This window comes from Delphinapterus leucas, chromosome 2, assembly GCF_059928025.1.
Source record: "Delphinapterus leucas isolate spDelLeu-1000000601 "Yukka" chromosome 2, BTC_Dleu_Yukka2, whole genome shotgun sequence".
Classification (NCBI taxonomy): Eukaryota; Metazoa; Chordata; class Mammalia; order Artiodactyla; family Monodontidae; genus Delphinapterus; species Delphinapterus leucas.
In genome coordinates this window covers 154073613-154097890 of record NC_143130.1, presented here as the reverse complement: position 1 = coordinate 154097890, position 24278 = coordinate 154073613, and the positions used below count along the sequence as shown (strand labels likewise).

Here is a 24278-nt window from a genome sequence, read left to right as displayed (position 1 = left end):
AATCTGTCCACTCAGCAGTGAACAAAATTTATGTGTTTATTATCACATAAACAGCTGACTACTGGTTTAAACCAAAACTGTGATATCACTACAATGGAAGGATAAGGGAAGGAGAAAAGTGGGAGGAGAGGGGATAAGAACCCAGAGTGTCCATAAGAAGTCAACAGATAATGTGCAAAATTGATAAATCAAGCAAATAAGTATATTATTTAGAAATATGGAAATGCATACCAGAAGAGCCATCTATCAGAACTGCCTGTGGGAGCTAGATGAGGGGCCAGAGAGGGATGAGGCAAAATACTGTTGATCTGCATTATAGGTCACTCAGTACTACATGATTTGTCAAATGTATTCAAATACTACTCAGATGAAAATAATATTAATTTTAAAAAGAAGAAAAAAGAAAAGCAAGTAGCTGCTTGGTGATGAATATAGGAAGAGATGTTATCAAAGGAAAAGGAAGGATCCATCAGGAAAATCTTACTGAAACAGACAAGGCAAGAGAATCAGAGTGTTAGAGATGGTATTTAGGAACCTTTAGAATTGAATTAGGGGAAAGTTCCTCAACTATATGATACTTATATTTTAATTCTTCATTGTATTGAAGTTTATTCAATTAACACTTATTAATCACAAAGCACAAAGATATAGTCTCTATGCTCAAATACATAAGGTCTAGTAGAGAGACAAGAGTATGAGTCTGCTGGAAATTATGTGAATATTAAAGAATAAAAGAAAAATCACCTGTTCTTGCAAGTACACTGAAGGAATAACAGAGAGACACAAACCACTCAGCTTACAAAAGCACAAAGCTTTGGAATAAAACTTGGGACGGTCCAAGGAGAGGAGTCCATCTCAATCCAGATCCTTTCTGCCTTGATGTCCTCAATGCAACATATTTCCTCAAACTAGTTTCCACAAAGCTAGGGCATCTGATCTCAGAAACCCTTTTTTTTTTTTTTTTTTTTTTTTTGCTTTATTGCTACTGTATTTGGGAATTTAAGAAACACAAGATTCTTTTAGGTTCTGGCCAGAAATAAACCACTGTAGTGGGACAGAGAATACCCAAGTGGATTATGGGGTTGACCAGAAAAAAGACAGGATAGAACAGGAACTGATGATCATATCATTATCGGCAAGGGCAAAATGTTGACTTCTCGTTGGAAACCCGATTTCAGGGAGATTGTCGCTAAACGTGGAAAGGACTTTCTTGTAGTGATCTCCCATATCGTACTGAAAGAAATAATTAAGACTGCAAAAGACTTCTCTTAACAGCCACCACATAAACATGAGTTTTTAAAGGCCCCGCAAATACACACATAAACTGTAAAGTGCTAACGGACAAGAGGTGTTAGCGTGGCAGTGAGAGGGTTGGAAGGAAATGAAAATAGAATAACACTCTCATAGTTTACGAGACTCAGAGCTGGACGGGCTTTGAGATCATGTGGTCTAGGCTTTCGCACATTTTGATCATTTGCATACCACTTTCACTTCATCCCCCTTACTATTTTTCTTTAAATTCATGATTCCTAGAAATCAAGGGCTTACTATGTTTTACTTTTCTAATACACATTACAATTACTGAAATAAAAAATGCATGTCAGCATGCCACACTTTGAGAAACACTCATTTACAACCCCAGTGTTATAACCTTGACAAGGTGGTAGAAGCTTCACCAGACAATCTTCTCCAGGTCTGACTATCCAGATGTGCCTATGAAGTTCCCCCAAATGTATGGAAGCGTCTCAAAGTCACTTTTTACAACACTTTTCTGCAGCTAGGAATGTTCACCAAAGACGAAGTCCTCTAATCCAGCAATCCCACTTCTGAGCATATATCTGGAGAAAACCATAATTCAAAAAGATACATGCACCCCAATGTTCATAGCAGCACTATTTACAATAGCCAGGACATGGAAGCAACCTAAGTGTCCATCAGCAGAGGAGTGGATAAAGAAGATGTGGCACATATACACAATGGAATATTACTCAGCTATAAAAAAAAGAATGAAATGATGCCATTTGCCGCAACATGGATGGACCTGGAGATTGTCATACTGAGAGAAGTAAGTCAGACGGAGAAAGACAAATACCATATGATATCACTTATATGTGGAAGCTGAACTGGGCGATTGGGACTGACATGTATACACTGATGTGTATGAAACTGATGACTAATAAGAACCTGCATTATAAAAAACCAAACAAACAAAAAAAAAACAACTAATACTAAACTTTCTTTGGGTTATTTGTATGGAAATATGTTAATATAAATGTTTCAGACATTACATGAAATTTCTAAAAATCTTATATGTTCTGGCATAATGTTATAAGTCATAATTCTAGTTATTACTTTAAAATGTATATCTCAGAAATAACTAAATTTCCTTGTCAAATGCATTACTATGAACTTTCATCAAATCTTTAACCGTGGTCATTTTTAAGTCTCTTGTCATTTACAGACAGTTCTGGGTGTGCTCTGATGCTTTTGCAAAAATGTTTCTATAAAAGGGTTTCATCTCCAAGGAATTCATGGAAAAGACTCTGACAAGTACAGGTTTCTGGTAACTGACTGTACTGCTGAACTGAATGAAGAAGCATTTTCAGAACTCTGATGGAAAACTGATGAATTCATAAAAGTGCTAACAAAATATCAAGATGAAAAAAATTAATCACACGGGACTGAGTGCACTGATGAGGATGATTATAATTTTAGTGACTTTCTGTTTGAATTAAAAAAAAAAAATCCCACAAGGACTCAGAGGCCAAAAATATACAAATCAATTTTCACTGCAAAGTAAAGGAGCTGTTGCAGTGGAGGATTACTGGACTGAATGTCAATATTATGACATAGAAAAATATATATATATATATATGTGTGTGTGTGTGTCATCTTGGGCATGTTACTTAACTTTTTGCCTCATATCTAAAATGGGATAGTAGTAGTATTGTTGGGAAATTATGTGAGATAGTATATGTAATCTAGAGCACTTAGAATGGTATATGGTTCAACCAAAAAAAAAAAAAAAAAAGGTACAAATGAGCTTGTTTCCAGAACAGAAATAGAGTCACAGACATAGGGAACCGACTTGTGGTTGCCAGGAGGGAGTGCTGGGGGGGAATAAATCGGGAGATTGGGATTGAGATATATACACTACTGTATATAAAATAGATAACTGGACTTCCCTGGTGGTGCAGTGCTTAAGAATCCTCCTGCCAATGCAGGGGACACGGGTTCGGGTCCTGCTCCAGGAAGATCCCACATGCCACGGAGCAGCTAAGCCCATGCACCACAACTACTGAGCCTGTGCTCTAGAGCCCACGAGCCACAACTACTGAGCCCACGTGCCACAACTACTGAAGCCCGCGTGCCTAGAGCTTGTGCTCCACAACAAGAGAAGCCATTGCAATGAGAAGCCTGCACACCGCAAGAAGAGAAGCCCCTGCTCGCCGCAACTAGAGAAAGCCCGTGTGCAGCAATGAGGACCCAACGCAGCCAAAAATAAGTTTTAAAAAATAAAAACAGGGCTTCCCTGGTGGCACAGTGGTTGGGGGTCCGCCTGCCGATGCTGGGGGCACGGGTTCGTGCCCCGGTCCGAGAGGGTCCTGCGTGCCGCGGAGCGGCTGGGCCCGTGGGCCGTGGCCGCTGGGCCTGTGCGTCCGGAGCCTGTGCTCCGCGGCGGGAGGGGCCGCGGCGGTGGGAGGCCCGCGTACGGTTAAAAATAAATAAATAAATAAATAAAAATTTAAAAATAAAATAGATAACTAACAAGGACCTACTGTATAGCACAGGGAAGTCTACTCAATATTCTGTGATGACCTATATGGGAAAAGAATCTAAAAAAGAGTGGATATATGTATACATATAACTGATTCACTTTGCTGTACACCTGAAACTAACACAACATTGTCAATCAACTATATCCCAATAAAAATTATTAAAAACATAAAATAAAGTCTTCTAACCTTAAGGTGTTTACGCTCTAAATGGGGAGAAAAAGAATTCCAAACAACTGTGTTTCATGTATTTACTAAGAATGTATATCAAAATTAGCCAATCTTGAAAAAATAGATACAGCTTATAGGAGTGGTAGCAAGTCCTAATCTTGGGAGGTGGCAGAATATATTGCAGAGAGCGAAGAATTCTCTCAGGGTAGTGAAATGCTTCATAATATTTTTCTTTATATTTTTCATTCTCTTAAATTTTCTAAAGTAAGTGTTTATTACTTTTATAATCAAAAGGACACACACACATATATATATATAATTTTTTTTTTTTTTTTTGCGGTGCGCGGGCCTCTCACTGCTGTGGCCTCTCCCGCCGCGGAGCGCAGGCCCCGAACGCGCAGGCTCAGCGGCCATGGCCCACGGGCTCAGCCGCTCCGCGGCATGTGGGATCTTCCCAGACCGGGGCACGAACCCGTGTCCCCTGCATCGGCAGGCGGACTCTCAACCACTGCGCCACCAGGGAAGCCCAAGGACATATATTTTTTAAGTCTAGATCTTTGGAGTCATTCTGACCCAGATTTATATGCTGACTGTCATTTAAGACTGTTTGTGATCTCAAGCAAGTTAACCTCTCTGACACTTGACTTTTGAACTGATAAAAGATAATGAAATCTTCACAGGGTTGTGGTGAGGATCATATGAAAAGCTCCCATCACTGTGACTGGCACACAGTAGTAATCAATAAATCAAACGTTAATTCTCACTTTCTCTCCATATGACACATGAAATTTTTTTAAAGAAAATGGATGAGTATATAACAGGCTCTTAAAATGATCCCCACTCAAGGCAAATCCATAAGGCGCTTGTTACCTTGACTGAGGCTGGTCCCTTCCAGTTCAAGTACTGCTCTAGTTCTGTACCCTTGGCCCGGGCCCTGGAGGAATCAAACACTTTCCTCTTGGAGCTCTGCATCCTGCGGCAGACGTTGGAGTGTCTCTCCAGCCTGAGCAAGAGAAACTTTCGGCCACAGTGGCTGCACTCGCCCAGTTCTGGCTCTTCAGTGGAACAGCTGGAGCCCGAGGAGTGTGGTGCCCTAGACGAGCTAGAATTGCTGGTGGACCTCCGCAAAGCACTGAGTGGCGCTTCTGAAGCTTGAGAAAACGTCTCCTTCAATCGCCCTGAGACTCGGTCTCGGATGTTGTTATTGCTTGCCACCAGTCTTTCCCTTTTGAGCTTCTGAACTCCATAATCAGAGAACTGGAATGGACTAGATCTTTCTTGAGACCGTCCCCAAGTTTCATCCTCTCCTGTATCTCTACTGAAGACCTCCTCAGACATGAATTCTGGGGAGAAGATAGGTTTGTATGTGGTATTGCCTTTAACTCTCCTCCCGGGGAGTACCATTCTCTGCAGCTCTCTTTTTTCATTTTCCTCAGCCTGTTCTTTTTCCTTCTGGATCCTTCTGAGTTCCTCCTCTGTCTTCTTCAGCTTTTCCCTCAGAAGAGTCTCTTTTCTGCGGATTTCCTCCTCTAAACTCTCCCCTGCAGCCTCTAGTCTTTGGATCTGCATCCACTCCGTCCTGTTGGGGTTTGCCATGACCCTGTCCTCCTGACTGGCAGCAACTGTACCAACCACAGATGAATTCACCCAGTTCCTTGAAACAGAGCTATTGTATGAAAACTTTCTTGGCTCAGGGGGTCTTGGAGAGACATTCTGGTCCCCATCAGTGCCAGCCTCACCTGTACTATGGGGCTTCCGGTGAAACACAGGTTTCAGTGGGTATGCCCGGTCCACCCCAACTCGCTTCTTTGTAAAGGGGATGAATTCCTGGTTATTTGCTTTGGGATACTGGGATTGAGGGCCTGGTGAGTAAAACAAACACTTTGCTTGGCCCTGGGGATTGCTTCTTGAGTCTTGCTGGCTGATTCCAGCACAGCAGGGATAAGAGTAGCTCTGGGCTTTCGTGCAGGTGTTCCATTTGGGGTGAGTGTAGAGATTATCCAGAGTCAGCTCTTGGTTGCTCAAAAGCTTCTGCTGGACATTGTTCCTCGGGTGCCCCATAGAGGACCGCTGGGAAGAGTCACCTTTTTCAGAGGGGTCTTGCTTAGCTGAGTGGAACTCTGGAGCTTCCGTTTTATTATGTGGGAGCATAATGCCCACAGTCAGAGGCAGTGCCAACTGGAGACCAGCCATTCAGGGCGTGGACTGAAAGCCTAGGGTAGATTTAAACCAGATGTATGTGAGAAGTTTGTCTGAGGTTCATGTCGGCTGCTAAAGTAAACTGTTTCTACATTTGTCCTACCCACATTTTCTCTTAGACTTCTTAGGGACAGTGGAGCTGGGTCTGCCAGAGCTTTCATTCAATAAGCATTTGGTGAACACTTATTATGTCTTGCGGGTGCTTATTAGGTCCTGAGGATAGAAAAAGGAATGTGATACAGGTGTTCCTGTCACCTGGCTTTCCTTTGTATCAGTACCAGCCTCTGCCATACACAGCATACTCTGTAGCAGGTGGAAAGAGCTATTGGATTGAAAGTCAGTTTTTAGGCCTGTGACACAGGACAAGCAGCATCCCCTCGCTGGCTCCAGTTTCTTCACCTGTAAACTGAGGGGTTCTCTCAGAGTTACAGGACTCGAATTTAGGGACCTTAGGACTCCAAGTCTAGCCCCATCATTTTATAGGTGAGAAAACTGCGGCCCATTGCTAAGTGACTGGCACAAAGAGCTCTCGGGGCTTCCCTCCTGCTGAAACAATGCTTGACCCCAAAGAGCACAGCTGCTGCAGCTCAGGGCCTGCAGCAGGTGCCTGACTGGCAAACCCTCACCCAAGGAGTCCCCGCGGCACAGACGGCAGGTCTGTAATCTGAGACGCGGGGACCACCTGATCTGGCCGCCGCGGGTTTTAGATCCGGAACGCCTAAGTCGCATTCTGTCCTGGAGGGCTCAGCCGGGAAGCCTCTACTGGAGACTCCGCTTTGGGGACAAGCCCTCGCTCTACAGTCTGTCGGGCCCTTGGGAGGTCAAGGTGCTGACCCCATGTCTCCCCGCCCTTCCGCGTACCTGAGGCTCTCGGGAACAGTTGTTGCTCAGGGGAAACCCCAGGACTTAGTTTTCCCGACCACGAACCCTCCCTCCACCGACGGCCGCGCAGGCGCTCTCAGCTGGCCTCTGTTTTTCCCGTTGCCTGGAGACGGGAGAGCGTGGGCGCCCAGCCCCACCTCGCCGCGAATTCCGCGGTGGGTGGGTGGGTGAGGCGTGCGCAAGCGCAGTCCGCACACCACCGGGCGCCGCCCCGGGCGCGGGCGCGGAACACCAGGGTGTCGCCTGACCCGTTGTCCCGCCAACTCTGCAGCTCCGTCCAGCTCTGCCCTTAGGGGACGGGGGAATGGGGTGGGAGAGGCTTTTCTGGGGCTCCATCAAAGAGCTTGGATTTTTCTCAGAGCGATGGTCTCAGATCCTGGGGTGTGCCCTTCTCTGGCAAAAGACGGAGCGCCTAGATGTGCCCTCAAGTCATTCTGCCGCAGGATTCCGGTGCCTGCCCTCTTAGCGGGAGTGGGCCTGCTGATAGCCTTTCTTAGCACGTTCGGCTGCCTTGTACGGGCCCCAGGTACGGCTGTATACTATCTCTCCATGCTTTTCCTCGCAAATAGTTTGGAGCTTGCGTCAAATTTTAGCAACTCGGCTAGGTTTTGCTACGCAGAAGGGGGGAAATTTTTGTAGCCAATCTAATTATTTTGATATAATGTTTTACTCTCACGTGGTAACTCTGGGCCTCTCTTCTTAGGGCCCAGGAGTGACTCAGACAAGTGTAATGATAATAAAGTTAACTACCAGATCGAAAATGCTCAGTATAACCTGGTTTCAACACTAAAGATAGTCCATAACTTGCTAACATCAGAAGAGAGTTTATTTGTCTTCATACTTCAGTTCATTTGTGTAAGCTGTTTGGAACAGGCAGCTTACTTTTTTCCCTGTAACTACTTAAAAGATTCATGCACATGGAAAATAATATAGACAGCAGTGGTCGGTGTTAATACTTCAACATGTCATAATACAGCTTTTACATGTTATAAAGAAACGCCTTGGTGGTGCTCCAAGGCAGTCCTTTTATGCCTTGTTTTCTTTCCTAGTTGACTCTCCACTGCCTTCTCTATGTATGCATTTTCAGACATTTCCCACTCTTCTCAACGTCCCAGTTATCTCAGCATGGGGCTTGCCTGTCATCAACTCTAGAAGCTCCCCTCCAGCCTGGCAGAATTTCCCAGGGTGCCTCCCTCCATCTTGACTTCTTTCCCTCTTTATGAGGAAGAAGAATCTTTGTCTTCCCTTGAGTTCTCTTGACTTAGTCCCTTTCAGTACCCTCCAGGAACTGACTCACTTTACCCCTGCATCTTGTTAACCTCAAGTTGTATCTATCCACACACGCTTCTGTGGTTTTAGAATATGCTTAACTTTGCCCTGCACAAAAAGCCTCATTTCCCTTGGCCACACCTTTCACCTTAGGGTCCCATTCCTTTCTCCTCTTCTCCACGTCTTAATAGAAAACTTTACATTTCCTGCTCCCACTTCCTCAACTCCCCTTCATTGTCCAGTCCATTGTGGTCTGGTTCCCCGCTGTCCGCTTTATTTAACTGCTAGGCTACCAGTGACTTTCCAATGACCCTAAAGACAAAAGCTGCTATTTCTTCAGCCTACTCATTTGACACTGATTTTTCTCTCCGTTGGAACTCTTCTCACTTGCTCCTGTGTGCCTTCTTGGTTTCTTCTTTCATGTCCTTGCATTTATGTCTTTTCCTCACCTTCCCCCCAAATGTTAGGTGTTCTCCAAGGCCCTCGTATTTCTCATATAAATGTAGTTTCAGACATTCTCTTCCTTAATGATTTCAGCCAAATGCTGAAATTTCAGGTCTCACCTATGTTTAAATGATATCTAGCTTAGTTCTCTCTCCTTAATTACGGACTCAAATTTCCAAATTCCCATGTAGCACTTGCACGTGAATGTTCCTCAGGAACCACAAACTCAATATGACAGAAAACGAAGTTGTGATCACCTCCGCATTCCCCAATCTACTTCTCCAGTGTTTCCTCTCATGCTGAAAGCATCAGTCATCTTCTACTCCTCCCACTTTGTCACCCCCTCTCTCTAACTGGTCAGCAGGCTCCGTTGAAGTTACTCTGCGATGTCTTATATATGCCCCCTCCTTTACGTTTCTACAACCCTAGGTGAGAGTCTCCCTCACTTCTCACTGGGATGGCACCACTCTCCTAACTGCTGTTCATCTGCTCCCCAAACCTATCCTTCTGGCTGCTGCCAGAATAATTCTCCTGAATACTTCTGACCCCATAATTCTCCTACCCAGTGGCTTCTTCTTTACCTATAGGATAAAGTTGAAATGTGTAACTTTGCATGGAACTTCAGCTTGCCAGATTAGGTCCAGCCTACCTTTCCAGTCTTGCCTCCCCAGAGGCTAGCCCAGGGCATCTGAACCTTGGCTGTGCTTTAGGACTACCTGGAAAGCAATTTCTGGGAGTGAGGCCTGGGTATCAGTATTTTACAAAGCTTTCCCCAAGGTCCTAATGTGCAGCCAGGGTTGAGAATCCCTGGTCCAGCCACACCTGACTACTTGCACTTTCTTACCTCAGTGGCCTTACTCCAAGCTCCACGTACTGGGAGGTGGTGGAGCATAGCATTCACGGGAGTAGGTTCCGTACTCAGACTGCTTGGAACTAAATCCCAGCTCCATCACTTACTGCTTGTGGTTGTGTAACCTTGGGTAATATGCTGGTTCCTCCAAGAATGCTTTCCCACTCTTCCCAGCCAGAATGAATCTCTTTGCTCCTTCGTGTTCTCATAATATTTTCTGTCCTTGTTCTAGCACAGGGCTGGCTCATGATGAGCTCTCAGTGGATGCTTGTGGAATTGAATTAGCATGTTGTGCATTGTATTGTCATCATTTGCACGCGTATTTGTCCCTTACACTAAATAAAAAACTCTTTGAGGGCAAAGATTGTATACCATCCATCTTTGTATATCCTGCAGTGTATATACATAGTAGATACTCAATAGGTTAATTCTACAGAGAAACTAGTTTTTTAAAAATAAATTTTAAATAACATCAGCCAGTTACTCTGTTCAGCATTATTTTCAAATATTACCAAGTGTAACAATTCAGTTCAGCTTCCCACCCCACTCCCGCCCCAACGCCAGCACTGAGGTTGTATGATTCTCCAGGATCTGGATCCTCACTTTGTAGTGGGGAGCTGATGGAATAATGAATCTCCATGGCTTCCATTGCAAATCCATCTCACCTTGCCAAGTCTGCCAACCTGGCATATTCACAAATGGAATCTTATGTTATGAAGGGATGTAAGGTACGCAAGCACTCCAAAGAGCAACAATAAACACCACAGTTTTCCTTCATACACATTCTTAATCTTAAGGGTATCTGTATTCAAATGCCTTCAAGGTGACCCTACTTTTTTTTTTAATTAATTTTTATTGGAGTATAGTTGCTTTACAGTGTTGTGTTAGTTTCTACTGTACAGCAAAATGAATCAGCTATACATATACATATGTCCCCTCTTTTTTGGATTTCCTTCCCATTTAGGTCACCACAGTGCACTAAGTAGAGTTCCCTGTGCTATACAGTATGTTCTCATTATTTATCTATAAGGTGACCCTATTTTTTTTGTTGTTGTTGTTGTTGCGGTACACGGGCCTCTCACTGTTGTGGCCTCTCCTGTTGCGGAGCACAGGCTCCGGACGCGCAGGCTCAGCGGCCATGGCTCACGGGCCCAGCCGCTCCGCGTCATGTGGGATCTTCCCGGACCGGGGCACGAACCCGTGTCCCCTGCATCGGCAGGCGGACCCTCAACCACTGCGCCACAGGGAAGCCCAAGGTGACCCTATTTTTAACAATCATCACCCACAACTCCCCTTGACAATTCCCTTCTCCCGAAAGAAATTCATGCAACTTGGTCACTTGGCTTAGATTGACTGATTCAGTTGTGATTATGGGTTATTTTGCTTGTGCTTGTGATTGATGGATTGATTGCTTTAGATAAGCATTGTTTGTAGTTTTCTTAGTAAGGTAGACTCTGGTGGGCCGCTTCCAGAATCACAGAGGGAGAAATAACCTCCACTGGGACCTCCTATACAGTTATCTCCACTACCAATTCCAGCCTTAGGCATGACTCAGAATTGGAGGAGAACTGAGAAAAAGGGCAGAAAAGTTGTATGTCTTCTATTTAATTTGTTTATCTGTTTATGATGTTTAGTGTTTATCATCTGTCTCCAGAGTTTAATCTCCTCCGGTCCAGGGATCCTTTTTGTTCATTAACGTATGTCAACCACCTAGAAATGTGCCTGGCACACAGAGGCTCTCAGTAAATATTTACAGAATGATTGGATTTATCTCAAGTGTTTCTTCGTCTTTGTCTTTATCCCCGCGAGAAAATGAAAAAAGGCGTGCGCTTAGTGACAGAGGTGGGGTGAGGGCTCGGTGTGCAGAATCGTAGCCGAGACCCTGGACAGATCCCGCCCCCCCGCCAATCGGAAGCTCTGGAGCTACTAGACACTGGCGTCCCGAAATCCCACCCCCTGGGCGGGCTCTGGGCCGAGCGCGCCGTGCGTGATTGGCCGGTGGAGGTGATGGGCCTGAGAGACAGCAAAGGAGGAGCCGCGTTCTAAGCTACCGGGCGCGGCGGTTACGCAACCGGGGGAACAATTGGCCTGCTGGTCTCCCGGGTAGTCCACCGGAGAGGAGGACGAGGAGAGTGAGCCTGGGGCAGGGCCCCGGGGCCTGCTCATCAGTTCAATTAGCCCTAAAATTTTAATAGGGCATTCTTGTGGGGGCGCGGAAGCCAGGTTAGCGTGGGAAGAGGGAGGGATGGAGAGGGAGCGGGACCGGGGATGGGTGTAGGGAGGTAACTGGATAAGCAGGTAATTGCCCCAGAAGAGGCCTCTGTGGGCTCCCTTGCCCGGGTGTCTTCCTGTTAACTTCACACACCCGCGCTTACACGTGACCGCTTACTTACTCCGAAGTACTGGCACCTTAAGGTCAGGGAGAGGTCACAGTGGTTAACGATGGAGAGGTGTGTGTGTGACCCATTCTGCCTCAGGATTGGGGGCCCGGGAATAGGATAATGAGTCCTTTACTTTTCTGCTTTCATGGTCTCTGACAGGTCTGAGCGTGAGTATGGCAGAAGGGGACACCCTGATATCAGTGGATTATGAAGTTTTTGGGAAAGTGCAAGGTGTGTTTTTCCGCAAGTACACTCAGGTATGTGGCTTACAGGCTTTGGGGACATACCTAGGGTATGAGCATGGGAACAAGAGACATGTTCCTGAAAAATATGCATTGGAGAACCTTTCTGTTTGGTAGCTGGATGGCAAAGAGGTGGTTTGTAAAACAATGGGTATGAAAATGCTTTGCAGTGGGTAAAACACAATGCAAATGGAAAATTTGTCTACTGTTATTATTGGTCTTTTCTAACAGTGGTACTTGAGTACCTAGACACATATGGGTGAGCTTCTCTTTTCCAAAGGGGAATAGAGGGCTTCCCCAGTTCTACCTGTTGTGGCATCATCAAACCAAGTCACAATTCTTGTAGGAAAGTTAACATTGATCAAAGAGATGGCATTTAAGTGAACTTGTGACATTTAATTGCTTCCTCTGCAGCTGCTGCATTTTCTTCAGACCTCTTTCCTTTTTCAACCTCTCCCATTCCCCTGTGTAATTCCTTTCCGCTCATTTTAGCTTTTAAAGAACAATTACCTTTTCCAGGTGAAGCTTTTCTAATGAAAATACTTTATCCATTCCAGGGTAAGTAATGGTAACACTGAACGTGGAGCCTGGTATTCCTATTTGATATTAGGGAGTAGTTGAGGGGATGAACAAACTATTGACAGCCTCTGTCTTAATATCACTAATCCTCCCTCAGTGGGCACACACAGATGCAATCTCAGTTTGCCTTCTGTCTTCTATAGAGGGGTATCAGGCTATTGCCTTCCCAATGTATCTCCAACCCCAAAGATACTGAGTTAAGACTGCAGAACTTGCCAAGTGTCACATTCCTGGGACTGTGGTACTTAAAATTCAAACGTGAATCTTTGAAATATGAATGTTAAATATCACTACCTCTTTTTCCAATTACTTGCAAATCATTTCCTCCTGTTTCATGCTCATATATGAAGTGCCTATTGGAAAAAAAGAATTACTGAAAGTCATAGCAAGAGCTATGTTCCAATTAGCTTTGCTACTAATTATGTATGGTAAGTTCCTGTGATTTAGTAAATGGAGGTGGCAGCCTCAAAGATTAATTAAAGTTGTTGAGCGAAAAGGACCAGATGGCAGTATACTCCATCTTTCTCTACTGCGCCTCCCACCCCTCAATTTAAAGAGAGAATAAAAGAATGCAGAAAAACAAATATTGATTTGGAAAACTGCAAGGAAAATGTCATCCTTTTTTCCCCTTAATTAGACTTGTAGTTTATTCTTGACTACTTATAATCATTTTATTATATATGTTCATTTTAACAATTATTTTGTTTTGCTACAGTCTTTTTATGTGTTGATATCATCTAGCCTCTTAATTTAATTCCATCACTCCTAGAATGAGTGATAATACTTGAAGGGATTTTTTTTTAAAGTTGGAATATAATTCACATTCCATAAAATTCACCCTTTTGGGACTTCCCTGGTGGTCCAGTGGTTAAGAATCCACCTTCCAATGCAGGAGACATGGGTTCAATCCCTGGTCGGGGAACTAAGATCCCACATGCCGCGGGGCAACTAAGCCCACTCACCGCAACTACTGAGCCCATGCACCACAACTACAGAGCCCACGTGCTCTAGAGCCCGCACGCCACAACTAGAGAGAAGCCCGCGCACCGCAACGAAGAGCCCCTGCACTGCAACGAAGATCCCGCTTAAGGCAACTAAGACCCAACGTAGCCAAAACTAAATAAATTAATTAAATAAATAAATAAATATTTTTTAAAAATCACCCTTTTAAAGTGTATAATACAGGTCTTCCCTGGCGGTGCAGTGGTTAAGAATCACCTGCCAATGCAGGGGACACAGGTTCGAGCCCTGGTCCGGGAAGATCCCACATGCCGCAGAGCAACTAAGCCCGTGCGCTGCAACTACTGAGGCTGTACTCTAAAGCCTGCGAGCCACAACTACCAAAGCCCACGTGCCTAGAGCCCATGCTCCACAACAGGAGAAGCCACTGAAATGAGAAGCCTGCCCACCGCAACGAAGAGTAGCCCCTGCTCGCTGCAACTAGAGAAAGCCCACACGCAGCACCGAAGACCCAACGCAGCCAAAAAAGAATAACAATTAAATAAATAATAAATTTATTTTTTTAAGTGTATAATACAGTGGTTTTTTAGTATTCATAAAGATGTACACTAATTCCAGAACATTTTATCACCCCAAAAAGAAACCCCACACCCATTAGCACTCACTCTTCATCCCCCCAGCCCCTGGCAACCACTAACCTCATTTCTATCTCTATGGATTTGCCTATTCTGGACATTTAATGTAAATGGAATCATACAGTATGTGGCCTTTTGTGTTTGGCTTCTTTCACTTGACATGTTTTCAAGATTTATCCATGTTGTAGCTTATATCAGTACTTCATTTCTTTTTATGGCTGGGTAATATTCCATTGTATGGGGAATTCCCTGGCAGTCCAGTGGTTAGGACTCGGCGCATTCACTGCCAGGGCCTGGGTTCAATCCCTGGTTGGGGAACTAAGATCCCACAAGCCTTGCAGTGTGGCCAAATAAATAAATAATAAAATAATTGTTAAAAAAAATATTCCACTGTATGGATATAACACATTGTATATATCCAATCATCAATTCATGGGCATTTAGGTTGTTTCTACTTTTTATCTGTTATAAATAATGATGCTGTGAACATTTATGTACCTGTTTTTATGTAAACATTGTTTTCAGTTCCCTTGGGCATATATACCTAGGAGTAGATTGCTGGGTCACATGATAACTCCATGTATAACGTTTTGAGGAACTGCCAAAGCAGTTTTCCAAAGCAGCTGCACCATTTTACAGTCCCACTATCAATGCATGAGAATTCCAATTTCTCCCAATTGTCAACAGTTGTTATTGTCTGTCTTCTTTATTATAGCCATCCTGGTGCGTGTGAAGTGGTATCTCATTGTGGTTTTTTGTTGTTTTGTTTTGAGGTATCAATGAATTTAAAAGGATTTAACTCATATAAAGCATGTTCTCCTATGACCATAATGAAACTAAACTGCCATCAATAACAGAAAACTGGGAAATTCCCAAATATTTGGAAACTATAGAACACATTTTTTTAAATTGTGGTAAAATATACATAATGTAAAATTTGCCATTTTAACCATTTTGAGTATACAGTTCAGTGACCTTAAGTACATTCATATTGTTGTGGTACCATCACCATCATCCATCCACAGAACTCTTTTCATCTTGCAAAGCTGAAACTCTGTACTCATTAAACAATAACTCCTGATTCCCCTTCCCTAGCCCCTGGCAGTTACAGTTCTACTTTCTGTCTCTATGAATTTGACTACTCTAGGTAACTCATATAAGTAGAATCATATAGTATTCGGTTTTTTTCCTGACTTGCTTATTTCACTAGCATAACATCCTTAAGAGTCATCCATGTTGTAGCATCTGTTCAAATTTCCTTCCTTTTTAAGGCTCTGTAATATTCTGGTGTATGTGTATACCCTCACTGTGGTTTTGTTTGCCTTCTAATGGTTAATGATGTTGAACATCTTTTCATGTGCTTATTGGCACATGGAAGAAGATATTTCTTCTTTGGAGAAATGTCTCCAAATCCGTTGCCCATTTTTTTAAAATATAAACTTATTTATGGCTGCTTTGGGTCTTAGTTGCTGCACGCGGGCTTTCTCTAGTTGTGGTGAGCAGGGGCTATTCTTTGTTGTGGTGCGCGGGCTTCTCATTGCGGTGGCTTTTCTTGTTGCGGAGCATGGGCTCTAGGCACGCGGGCTTCAGTAGTTGTGGCACGTGGGCTCAGTAGTTGTGGCTCGCGGGCTCTAGAGCACAGGCTCAGTAGTTGTGGCACGTGGACTTCAGTAGTTGTGGCGCACAGGCTCTGCAGCATGTGGGATCTTCCCAGACCAGGGCTCGAACCCGTGTCCCCTGCATTGGCAGGCGGATTCTTAACCACCGCGCCACTAGGGAAGCCCTTTAATACATCTTTATTGGAGTATAATTGCTTCACAATACCATGTTAGTTTCATTTGTACAACAAAGCGAATCAGCCACACCCATACACACGTCCCCACATCCCCTCCCTCTTGAGCCTCCCTCCCATCCTCCCTATCCCAACCCTCTAGGTCATTGCAAAGCACTGAGCTGATCTCCCTGTGCTATGCGGCTGCTTCCCACCAGCCAACTATTTAACATTCCATAGTGTAAGTACGTCGATGCTACTCTCACTTCACCCCAGCTTTGTCCTCCCACCCCATGTCATCAAGTCCATTCTCTATGTCTACCTCTTTATTCCTGCCCTGCAACTAAGTTCATCAGTACCATTTTTTTTTTAGATTCCCTATATATGCGTTAGCATACAGTATTTGTTTTTCTCATTCTGATTTACTTCACTCTGTATGACAGACTCTAAGTCCATCCACCTCACTACAAATAACTCAGTTTCATTTCTTTTTATGGCTGAGTAATATTCTATTGTATATATGTGCCACATTATGGAAAACAGTATGGAGGTTCCTTAAAAAACTAAAAATAGAACTACCATATGACCCAGCAATCCCACTACTGGGCACATACCCTGAGAAAACCATAATTCAAAAAGAGACATGTACCACAATGTTCATTGCAGCTCTATTTACAATAGCCAGGACATGGAAGCAACCTAAATGTCCATTGACATATCATGGGCAGTTTTTGATTACTAATTCAATCTCTTGTTATAGGTCTATTCAGATTTTCTATTTCTTCTTAATTCAGTTTCTGTAGTTTTTGAGTCTTTCTAGGTATCTGCTCTTTTAATCTAAGGTATCTAATTTGTTAGAATACAACTGTTCATATTATTCCCTTATTATCCTTTTATTTTTTTTTGTAAGGTTGGTGGTAATGTCCCCTCTTTCATTTCTGATTTTAGTACTTTGAGCCTTCTCTCTCTTTTTTTTTTAATTGATCAGGCTAGCTTAAGGTTTGACAACTTTGTTGGTCTTTTTAAAGAATCAACTTTTGGTTTCATTTATTTTTTCTTTCTTCCTGCTTTCCTGCCTTCCTTTCTTTTTTTCTTTTTTCTGTATCTATTAACTCCTGCTCTAATCCTTATTATTTCCTTTTTTGTGCTTGTTTTGGATTCAGTTTGCTCTTCTCTTTCTAGTTTCCTAAGGTGGAAGTCTAGGTTATTGGTTTGAGGGTACTTTCTTTTTAGATTGAGACTAGAGTTGGTGATTATATTCGTTAAAATGTTTCCAGGGGCTTCCCTGGTGGCGCAGTGGTTGAGAGTCCGCCTGCCAATGCAGGGGACACAGGTTCGTGCCCCGGTCCGCGAAGATCCCACATGCCGCAGAGCGGCTGGGCTCGTGAGCCATGGCCACTGGGCCTGCGCATCCAGGGCCTGTGCTCCGCAATGGGAGAGGCCACAACAGTGAGAGGCCCGCGTACCGCCAAAAAAAAAAAAAAAAAAAATGTTTCCAGACGACCATCCAAGCAGAAATATTATTATGAGGGAGAATTAGCTTTTTGGAATTTTCGTAGGAGAAAACACTGCTTACTTGTTTAGATATATATTCAAAACTGAACATGACTCAGCAACATTATGTTATCATTTAAAAATAAAAACAGGGACTTCCCTGATGGCACGGTGGATAAGACTCCGTGCTCCCAATACAAGGGGCCTGGGTTCGATCCCTGGTCAGGAAACTAGATCCCACATTAATGCTACAACTAAGAGTTCGCATGTCACAACTAAGGAGCTGGTGAGCTACAACTAAGGAGCCCACCTGCCGCAACTAAGACCTTGTGCAACCAAATAAATAAATATACATATATATGTGTGTATATATATATATATATATATATATATATATATAATAAGAACAGAATCGAGTGCACAAATAAAACCCATAGGAAATCCCCATTCTCAACACCAGTCAAAGTTGGGAGTGTTTTGTTCACTCTCAGAGTTCAGATAAATCGTATTGCAATTTAAAATTTAAATAAATTAGTTTTGAGCAGTACTGTTATAACCTCCTGCTCAAAACTCAACACAATCATTCCTATAGCTAATTACCACATAAGGTAACTAAGAACTAGGGATAGCCCATTCCCCTAGGTTAAAAGAAGTAGAAGAGTGCAGTTCTTACACAAAGTCAGCTGGATGTGGAGTCTTATTCAAATCCATTCTCTGCATTCTTTTTTAATGCCACAGTCTACAACACTCAGTCATGCTGTAGGTATCTCTTATTTTTCTTCATTCCTTAATTTCCTCTGTATCCTTTAAACTGTTATTTATTTGACCAAAGTCTCTTGTTCATTATGCAAACATGTCTTTGCTTTGAACGTAACTGATTTGATGAATACTTCAGTTCCTCATCAAACATAGTTTTGCTATGCATAACATTTCCTTTGGCCAACTCCAGCAATTTCCCATATTTCCTAGGTCACTAGTCTGGCACTTGGACATGCAATCAAGTTAACTCCCGTTTTCTTTTGTAATCTGACCCCTTCTATTTAGATAGAATGTAACAATCAATAACTTTTATAATATCCTTAATTGGAAATTTTACAAAAATAAAGTTGCCTCTAAAACATTGCTACCTTTCCCCAATTTTCAGTCATTCCACAGTTAATGATTTAAAGGAAACAGCATTGGAAAGTCTAAGAAAAGAGCAACTACAGTGATTAGATGATTTTCATAAGCTTATGCAACATTAAAGACATTGTGATTATTTAGACGGAAGAAAGTCAAGCGAAAACAATAGTTAATGTAGTCTCATGAGACTTTGGTGTTTAGAGGCTGATCACCAGCTGCTTTTTCCTTCTCTAGGAGGATGAGAGAAAGTGGGCTTTGGATGCACCATAAAGACCTTGGGTTAGACAGTTTCTTTACCGTGAGAACAGTGGATTGCCTTGCCCAGGAAATTGTAAAATACTCTCTAATGATCTTTAAAGAGATATTGGACGCTTAATCATCTGGATTTGTTTAGGTGTGGTCTTGGTTAAAGAAAAAAAGAAGGATCAAATAGCTTCATGCTTTTTCTATTTAATATACCCAGTAGATTCTTGATTAGGAGACGGAAAATGAACAAGATATACTCCAGTATCCTAACAACAGTCATCCTTAGGGAATCATTTTGAAAACATCTGATTTGGTCTTAAATCTTTAGTACTTAACCAAATTGACGACATAGTGAGAAATTCTGGTGCCTGGTTTTATAGGGTGGAAGAAGGAAATGGAGTCAAGTGGTCAACACTGCATGTTAAGATCAGCAGTGAGGTTCTCCTTGCTGTAGTTCTGTTTTGACTGTTCTGGACAATATCAAATTAGTTTCAGTGGCTTGATTCTAGGCCAAGATTCTGGCAAGAGATTGTAGTCTAATTTTGTTTTGTTCAATCTCACTGGATTTCTCTCTCTTGTCTTTTTCTTTCCCTTAGGCTGAGGGTAAAAAGCTCGGATTAGTAGGCTGGGTCCAGAACACTGACCAGGGCACAGTGCAAGGACAATTGCAAGGTCCCACCTCCAAAGTACGTCATATGCAGGAATGGCTTGAGACAAGAGGAAGTCCCAAATCGCACATTGATAGAGCAAGCTTCAACAATGAGAAAGTCATCTTAAAGTTGGATTACTCAGATTTCCAAATTGTGAAATAACGGTCTGAATTTAAATTTTCCAAGATACTCAGTGGTTTTGTTTTTTTATTTTTAATAGGGATAGAATTATTCTGTGTTCAATATTAGAATTTGTAAGTAAGTTATTTTAGTATCAGATATTTGATAGTTACTGTATATTATGTGTATGATGGAAGGATTACAACTGTACACAATTCTAACCAATAAAAACACAGAACCTTCTGTGTGGGATACTTATTTTCTTTTTGGTAAACTTCATTTTGGGCAAAATAAGAGGTATCTACTTAATAAACATCTTTGGGAAGAGAATTTTGAGGTAATTTAAAGAAGTCTGAAAGAAAAAGCAGTTACTTTTAATCATTTCTTTTTAATAGTTTCCATGAACTTTTCTTCAGGAAATTGTACCTAATAAGAACAAATACCACAAGTTCAGTTTGTTAGCTGTTCAAATGATATTTTGGACCAATTGTTTTTCATTTTCTGGAGTTTCTGCTGTCATCCCTGTCCTCTGCGTAAGGAATTCACATAAATTGATATTATGGGCTAAATTATCCCCCCCCCCAAATTCATATGTTGAGTCCTAACTCTGGATACCTCAGTATGGGACTACACTTGGAGACCGGCCTTTTATAGAGGTAATTAAGGTTAAATGAGGTCATTAGGGTGGGCCCTAATCCAATATGCCCCAGTGTTCTTATAAGAAGAGGAAATTTGGACACAGCCCTGTGTGCACAGAGGAAAGAACATGTGAAGACAGAGGGAGAAGACAGCAATTTTACCAGCCAAGGAAAGTGGCCCTAGAAGAGATCATCATTTCAACACTTTGATCTCAGATTTCTAGCCTCCAGAACTGTGACAAAATAAATTTCTGTTGTTTAAGCCACCCAGTTTGGTACTTTGATATGGCAGCCTTAGCAAACTAATACAAGCGATAAGCATTTTGCTTCATCAGACTTAGATATCTCCTGATTTGGTTTAGTCAGCCATTAAAAAAAGTACATATCAGGGCTTCCCTGGTGGCGCAGTGATTGAGAGTCCGCCTGCCGATGCAGGGGACACGGGTTCGTGCCCCGGTCCAGGAGGATCCCATGTGCCGCGGGGCGGCTGGGCCCGTGAGCCATGGCTGCTGAGCCTGTGCTCCGCAAGGGGAGAGGCCACAGCAGTGAGAGGCCCGCGTACAGCAAAAAAAAAAAAAAAAAAAGTATATATCAAATGCTTATTGAGTTTGACAAGTTTATCATAAATTCCAGTTTTTTAAAATACAAGGTTTCAATGAAAACAGGACAAAGCAAAAACTGTAGGTTGGTTAACGAGTCCCATAACACCTATTCTCACAATGCCCTTAGAGTTCCACTCTCATTCATTAGAAAAGAAAGCTGCGGTGGTATTGGGAAGATACCAAAAAAGTCAATGAAGGGAGTCTTGTTGTCCTCATCTGTAAATTAAGAATAGAGCTATACAGTTTCTTGGTCTTTTCCAGCTCTGAAATAATACTATAGATCTCTAGATGGAAGGCTTTGGATTTAGTAATTAACTGAGTACCTAACATAAGCCAGGCACTGTTCTTGCCATGGGGATACAGCAGCAAATAAAAATAGACAAAATCCATACCTTCATATAGCTTACATTCTAGTGAGAGAAGATAGACGATAAGCAAATAAAATATATATTGAATTAAATGGTCGTACGTGCAAAGGAGAGATGAGAGAAGGGGAAAGAAGAAAAAACAAGTAAAAATTGCTAGAAACAGCTTTTCACGCCATGCTAAAACGGGAAAAGGATTGAGAATTCGGGGTACTAGGGAGAAGAGACCTTGGGACACATGAGTACCGAAGCCGGGAACACCTGGTGCGCATGCGCATTGGGGTGTCACGGACTAGAGGGTGTTCTCGGCGGGGCAGCTGAGAAGCGCATGCTCGCGGGATCGCGCGTGCGTGAGCCTCGCGTGCACGAGCCTTGCGAGCCAACGTGCGCGCGTCCGGCGTCCGAGGCGGTTGGTGTCAGGGAGTTGTTGAGGCGCGATACGAGGTGACTTGGGGAAAAGCACACGACGAGAGGATGATTCCGGGAGCTCTTCTACCACTAGAAGGGCCCTGGCGACCGCTGCGGGCCAACTTTACGGGCCAGCTGCGCAGGGGCTCCGGGAGGCCCCCTGGCCTGCCTTCAGCGGGGCGCCCAAACCTGGGCAGGCTGGGGTTTCTGGTTGCCGGCTGGGGTTTCTGGTTGCCAGCTGGGGGAGGGGATGGGGTGGAGCTTGGGTCTGGCGGGGTAGGCGGCCTCCGCCCTGCTCCCCGAAGCTTTCTTATTAGCTCGGAACCCGGATGGAGTCGTCCCGTTTGTCCCAGGAGCCCTGAAAGGACTGGGATATAATCAGGAAATCGTTGAGTTGGGTAGCAGTCGGAATACTTATTGAACGTTTACCTCTCATTTTTTGCCAGCTGCAAAGTTCATGATGTTAGAAATCGTCAGATCTGCAATTATCGCTCTGATTTTACCGGGTCTGAAAAACTAGCCCTACCACTTGCGAGAGGTCCCCCCCATGCTGCTCTCAGCTGTGAAGGGAGGGGACCTTTAATTGCACTATAATCTTATTTTTTTTACCTGTCAGAAAACTTAAAATCAAGTTTAAACAGCCCCTTGCCATCATGATTATTGCCAAGGTAGTTTGAAGCCATCTGTAAAGACCAAAATACAAAATAATAGTAAGGGCCTTCTGAAAACTTATCAAAGTAATACATGAACAAGATTTAAAAATCAAATACAGAACGGCTTACAATGACAAGGAATTTTCCTGTCCTATCCTTTCCCATTCTTAGTCTGTTTCCTCTGAGATAACTACATTTGGCCAATAATAATAATTATTATTAATCTTAATCTCTTCTTGACATAATTTGATTTTATTTCCTCTTGTTCCTTCACCCTAGTTATTACAGTGTCTTAACACTTCATTATAAGTTTTTTCTAAAAGTCATGGTTATTGTGTAATGTATAAATGTTATGAAACTAGCTTGGACTTTTTTTCACGAATAATTTCTAGCTAATGTTTCTTAGCGTAATTTAGGCATCTGTTTTTGGTGAAGTGATTAGCATTTTGAACATGTTTTTGCAGGTCAACTTCAAGTGTGATTATGATTTCACTTTAGGGCATATGGGATTTAGAGAGGAGCAGTAAAAATTATGAAATTATGAATGCTGTTTTGGATGTTAAAATCACTGCACCAAACAAGAGCCGTGTGATCTGCCTAGAGATCAGAGCTATAATTTGTTTTGTTTTGTTTTACAATGTGGTTTAGTAAGAGATTTCATTTACCTCAAATATTTCTTTATAAAGCTTGAGAGAAATGGTTGATGCCGTGTAACTCCGAAGCTTTAAATGTGTGTGTGTGTGTTTTGTTTTGTTTTTCCTCCCATAGGCAATTATTTCCAGTCAGAAAAGGGAACCAGTGCCTGGCTTTCTCACCAGCTTTCTACCTGCCATGATCAAGTGCTTGTCAGTTGAAGTACAAGCCAGGTTGCGTTCTGGTTTGGCTATATGCTCCTTAGGCCGGTGTGTTGAGGAGCTTGCCCTCAATAGTATTGATGCTGAAGCAAAATGTGTGGCTGTCAGGGTAAACATGGAAACCTTCCAAGTTCAGGTGATAGACAATGGATTTGGGATGGGGAGTGATGATATAGACAAGGTGGGAAATCGTTATTTCACTAGTAAATGCGACTCTGTACAGGACTTGGAGAACCCAAGGTTTTATGGTTTCCGAGGGGAGGCCTTGGCCAGTATAGCTGACATGGCCAGTGCTGTGGAAATTTCATCCAAGAAAAACAAGTCAATGAAAACTTTTGTGAAGCTGTTTCAGAATGGAAAAGTCCTGAAAGCTTGTGAAGCTGACTTGACTCGACCAAGTGCTGGGACAACAGTCACCGTATATAACCTATTTTATCAGTTACCTGTAAGGAGGAAATGCATGGATCCTAGACTGGAGTTTGAGAAGGTTAGGCAGAGGATAGAAGCTCTCTCACTCATGCACCCTTCCATTTCTTTCTCTTTGAGAAATGATGTTTCTGGTTCCATGGTTCTTCAGCTCCCTAGAACCAAAGACATATGTTCCCGATTTTGTCAAATTTATGGACTGGGTAAGTCCCAAAAGTTAAGAGAAATAGATTTTAAATATAAGGAGTTTGAGCTTAGTGGCTATATCAGCTCTGAAGCACATTATAATAAGAATATGCAGTTTTTGTTTGTGAACAAGAGGCTAGTTTTAAGGACAAAGTTGCATAAACTCATTGACTTTTTATTAAGGAAAGAAAGCATTATATGCAAGCCAAAGAACGGCTCTGCCAGTAGGCAAACGAATTCAAGTCCTCGGCATCGGTCTAACCCAGAACTCCATGGTATATATGTAATCAACATGCAGTGCCACTTCTGTGAGTATGACGTGTGCCTGGAGCCAGCAAAAACTCTGATTGAGTTT

At 42.9% G+C, this 24278-nt stretch overlaps 4 protein-coding genes across 16 annotated transcripts in view; 2 read left to right on the top strand and 2 right to left on the bottom strand.

The window, feature by feature from the left end:
• Positions 1-19767, bottom strand: part of ZC2HC1C (zinc finger C2HC-type containing 1C) — a 26186-nt gene extending 6419 nt beyond the window's left edge. Inside the window, exon 1 of the mRNA XM_022576523.2 lies at positions 4818-19767. Coding sequence (XP_022432231.2) covers positions 4818-6140 — 1323 coding nt within the window. The 5' untranslated portion in view covers positions 6141-19767. The remainder of the gene's footprint in view (positions 1-4817) is intronic.
• On the top strand, positions 7284-20034 carry ACYP1 (acylphosphatase 1). 2 transcript variants are annotated; one of them, XM_022576525.2, is made up of 3 exons: positions 7284-7554; positions 12132-12229; positions 19618-20034. In XM_022576525.2, the coding sequence occupies exons 1-3, from the start codon at positions 7392-7394 to the stop codon at positions 19831-19833; spliced, it is 477 nt and encodes a 158-aa protein (XP_022432233.1). In that variant the 5' UTR covers positions 7284-7391; the 3' UTR covers positions 19834-20034. The 2 variants fall into 2 exon arrangements, with proteins under 2 accessions (XP_022432233.1, XP_022432234.1); XM_022576526.2 differs by lacking the exon at positions 7284-7554 and adding an exon at positions 11653-11814.
• EIF2B2 (eukaryotic translation initiation factor 2B subunit beta) overlaps positions 19869-24278 on the bottom strand; it is a 47058-nt gene continuing 42648 nt past the window's right edge. For both annotated transcript variants that reach the window (XM_022576536.3, XM_022576535.3), the window contains one exon: positions 19869-24278. This exon is cut by the window's right edge and continues 8868 nt beyond it. The gene's annotated coding sequence lies outside the window, so the exon portion shown is untranslated.
• MLH3 (mutL homolog 3) overlaps positions 21762-24278 on the top strand; it is a 27718-nt gene continuing 25201 nt past the window's right edge. For 10 of the 11 annotated variants that reach the window (XR_016392219.1, XR_002644947.3, XR_016392221.1 and 7 more), the window contains exon 1: positions 21852-24278. This exon is cut by the window's right edge and continues 2293 nt beyond it. Coding sequence is in view for 6 of the 11 variants with exons in the window: in XM_022576530.3 (XP_022432238.2) it covers positions 23289-24278 (990 nt within the window). In the remaining 5 variants the exon portion in view is untranslated. The other variant, XM_022576528.3, reaches the window with a different exon arrangement.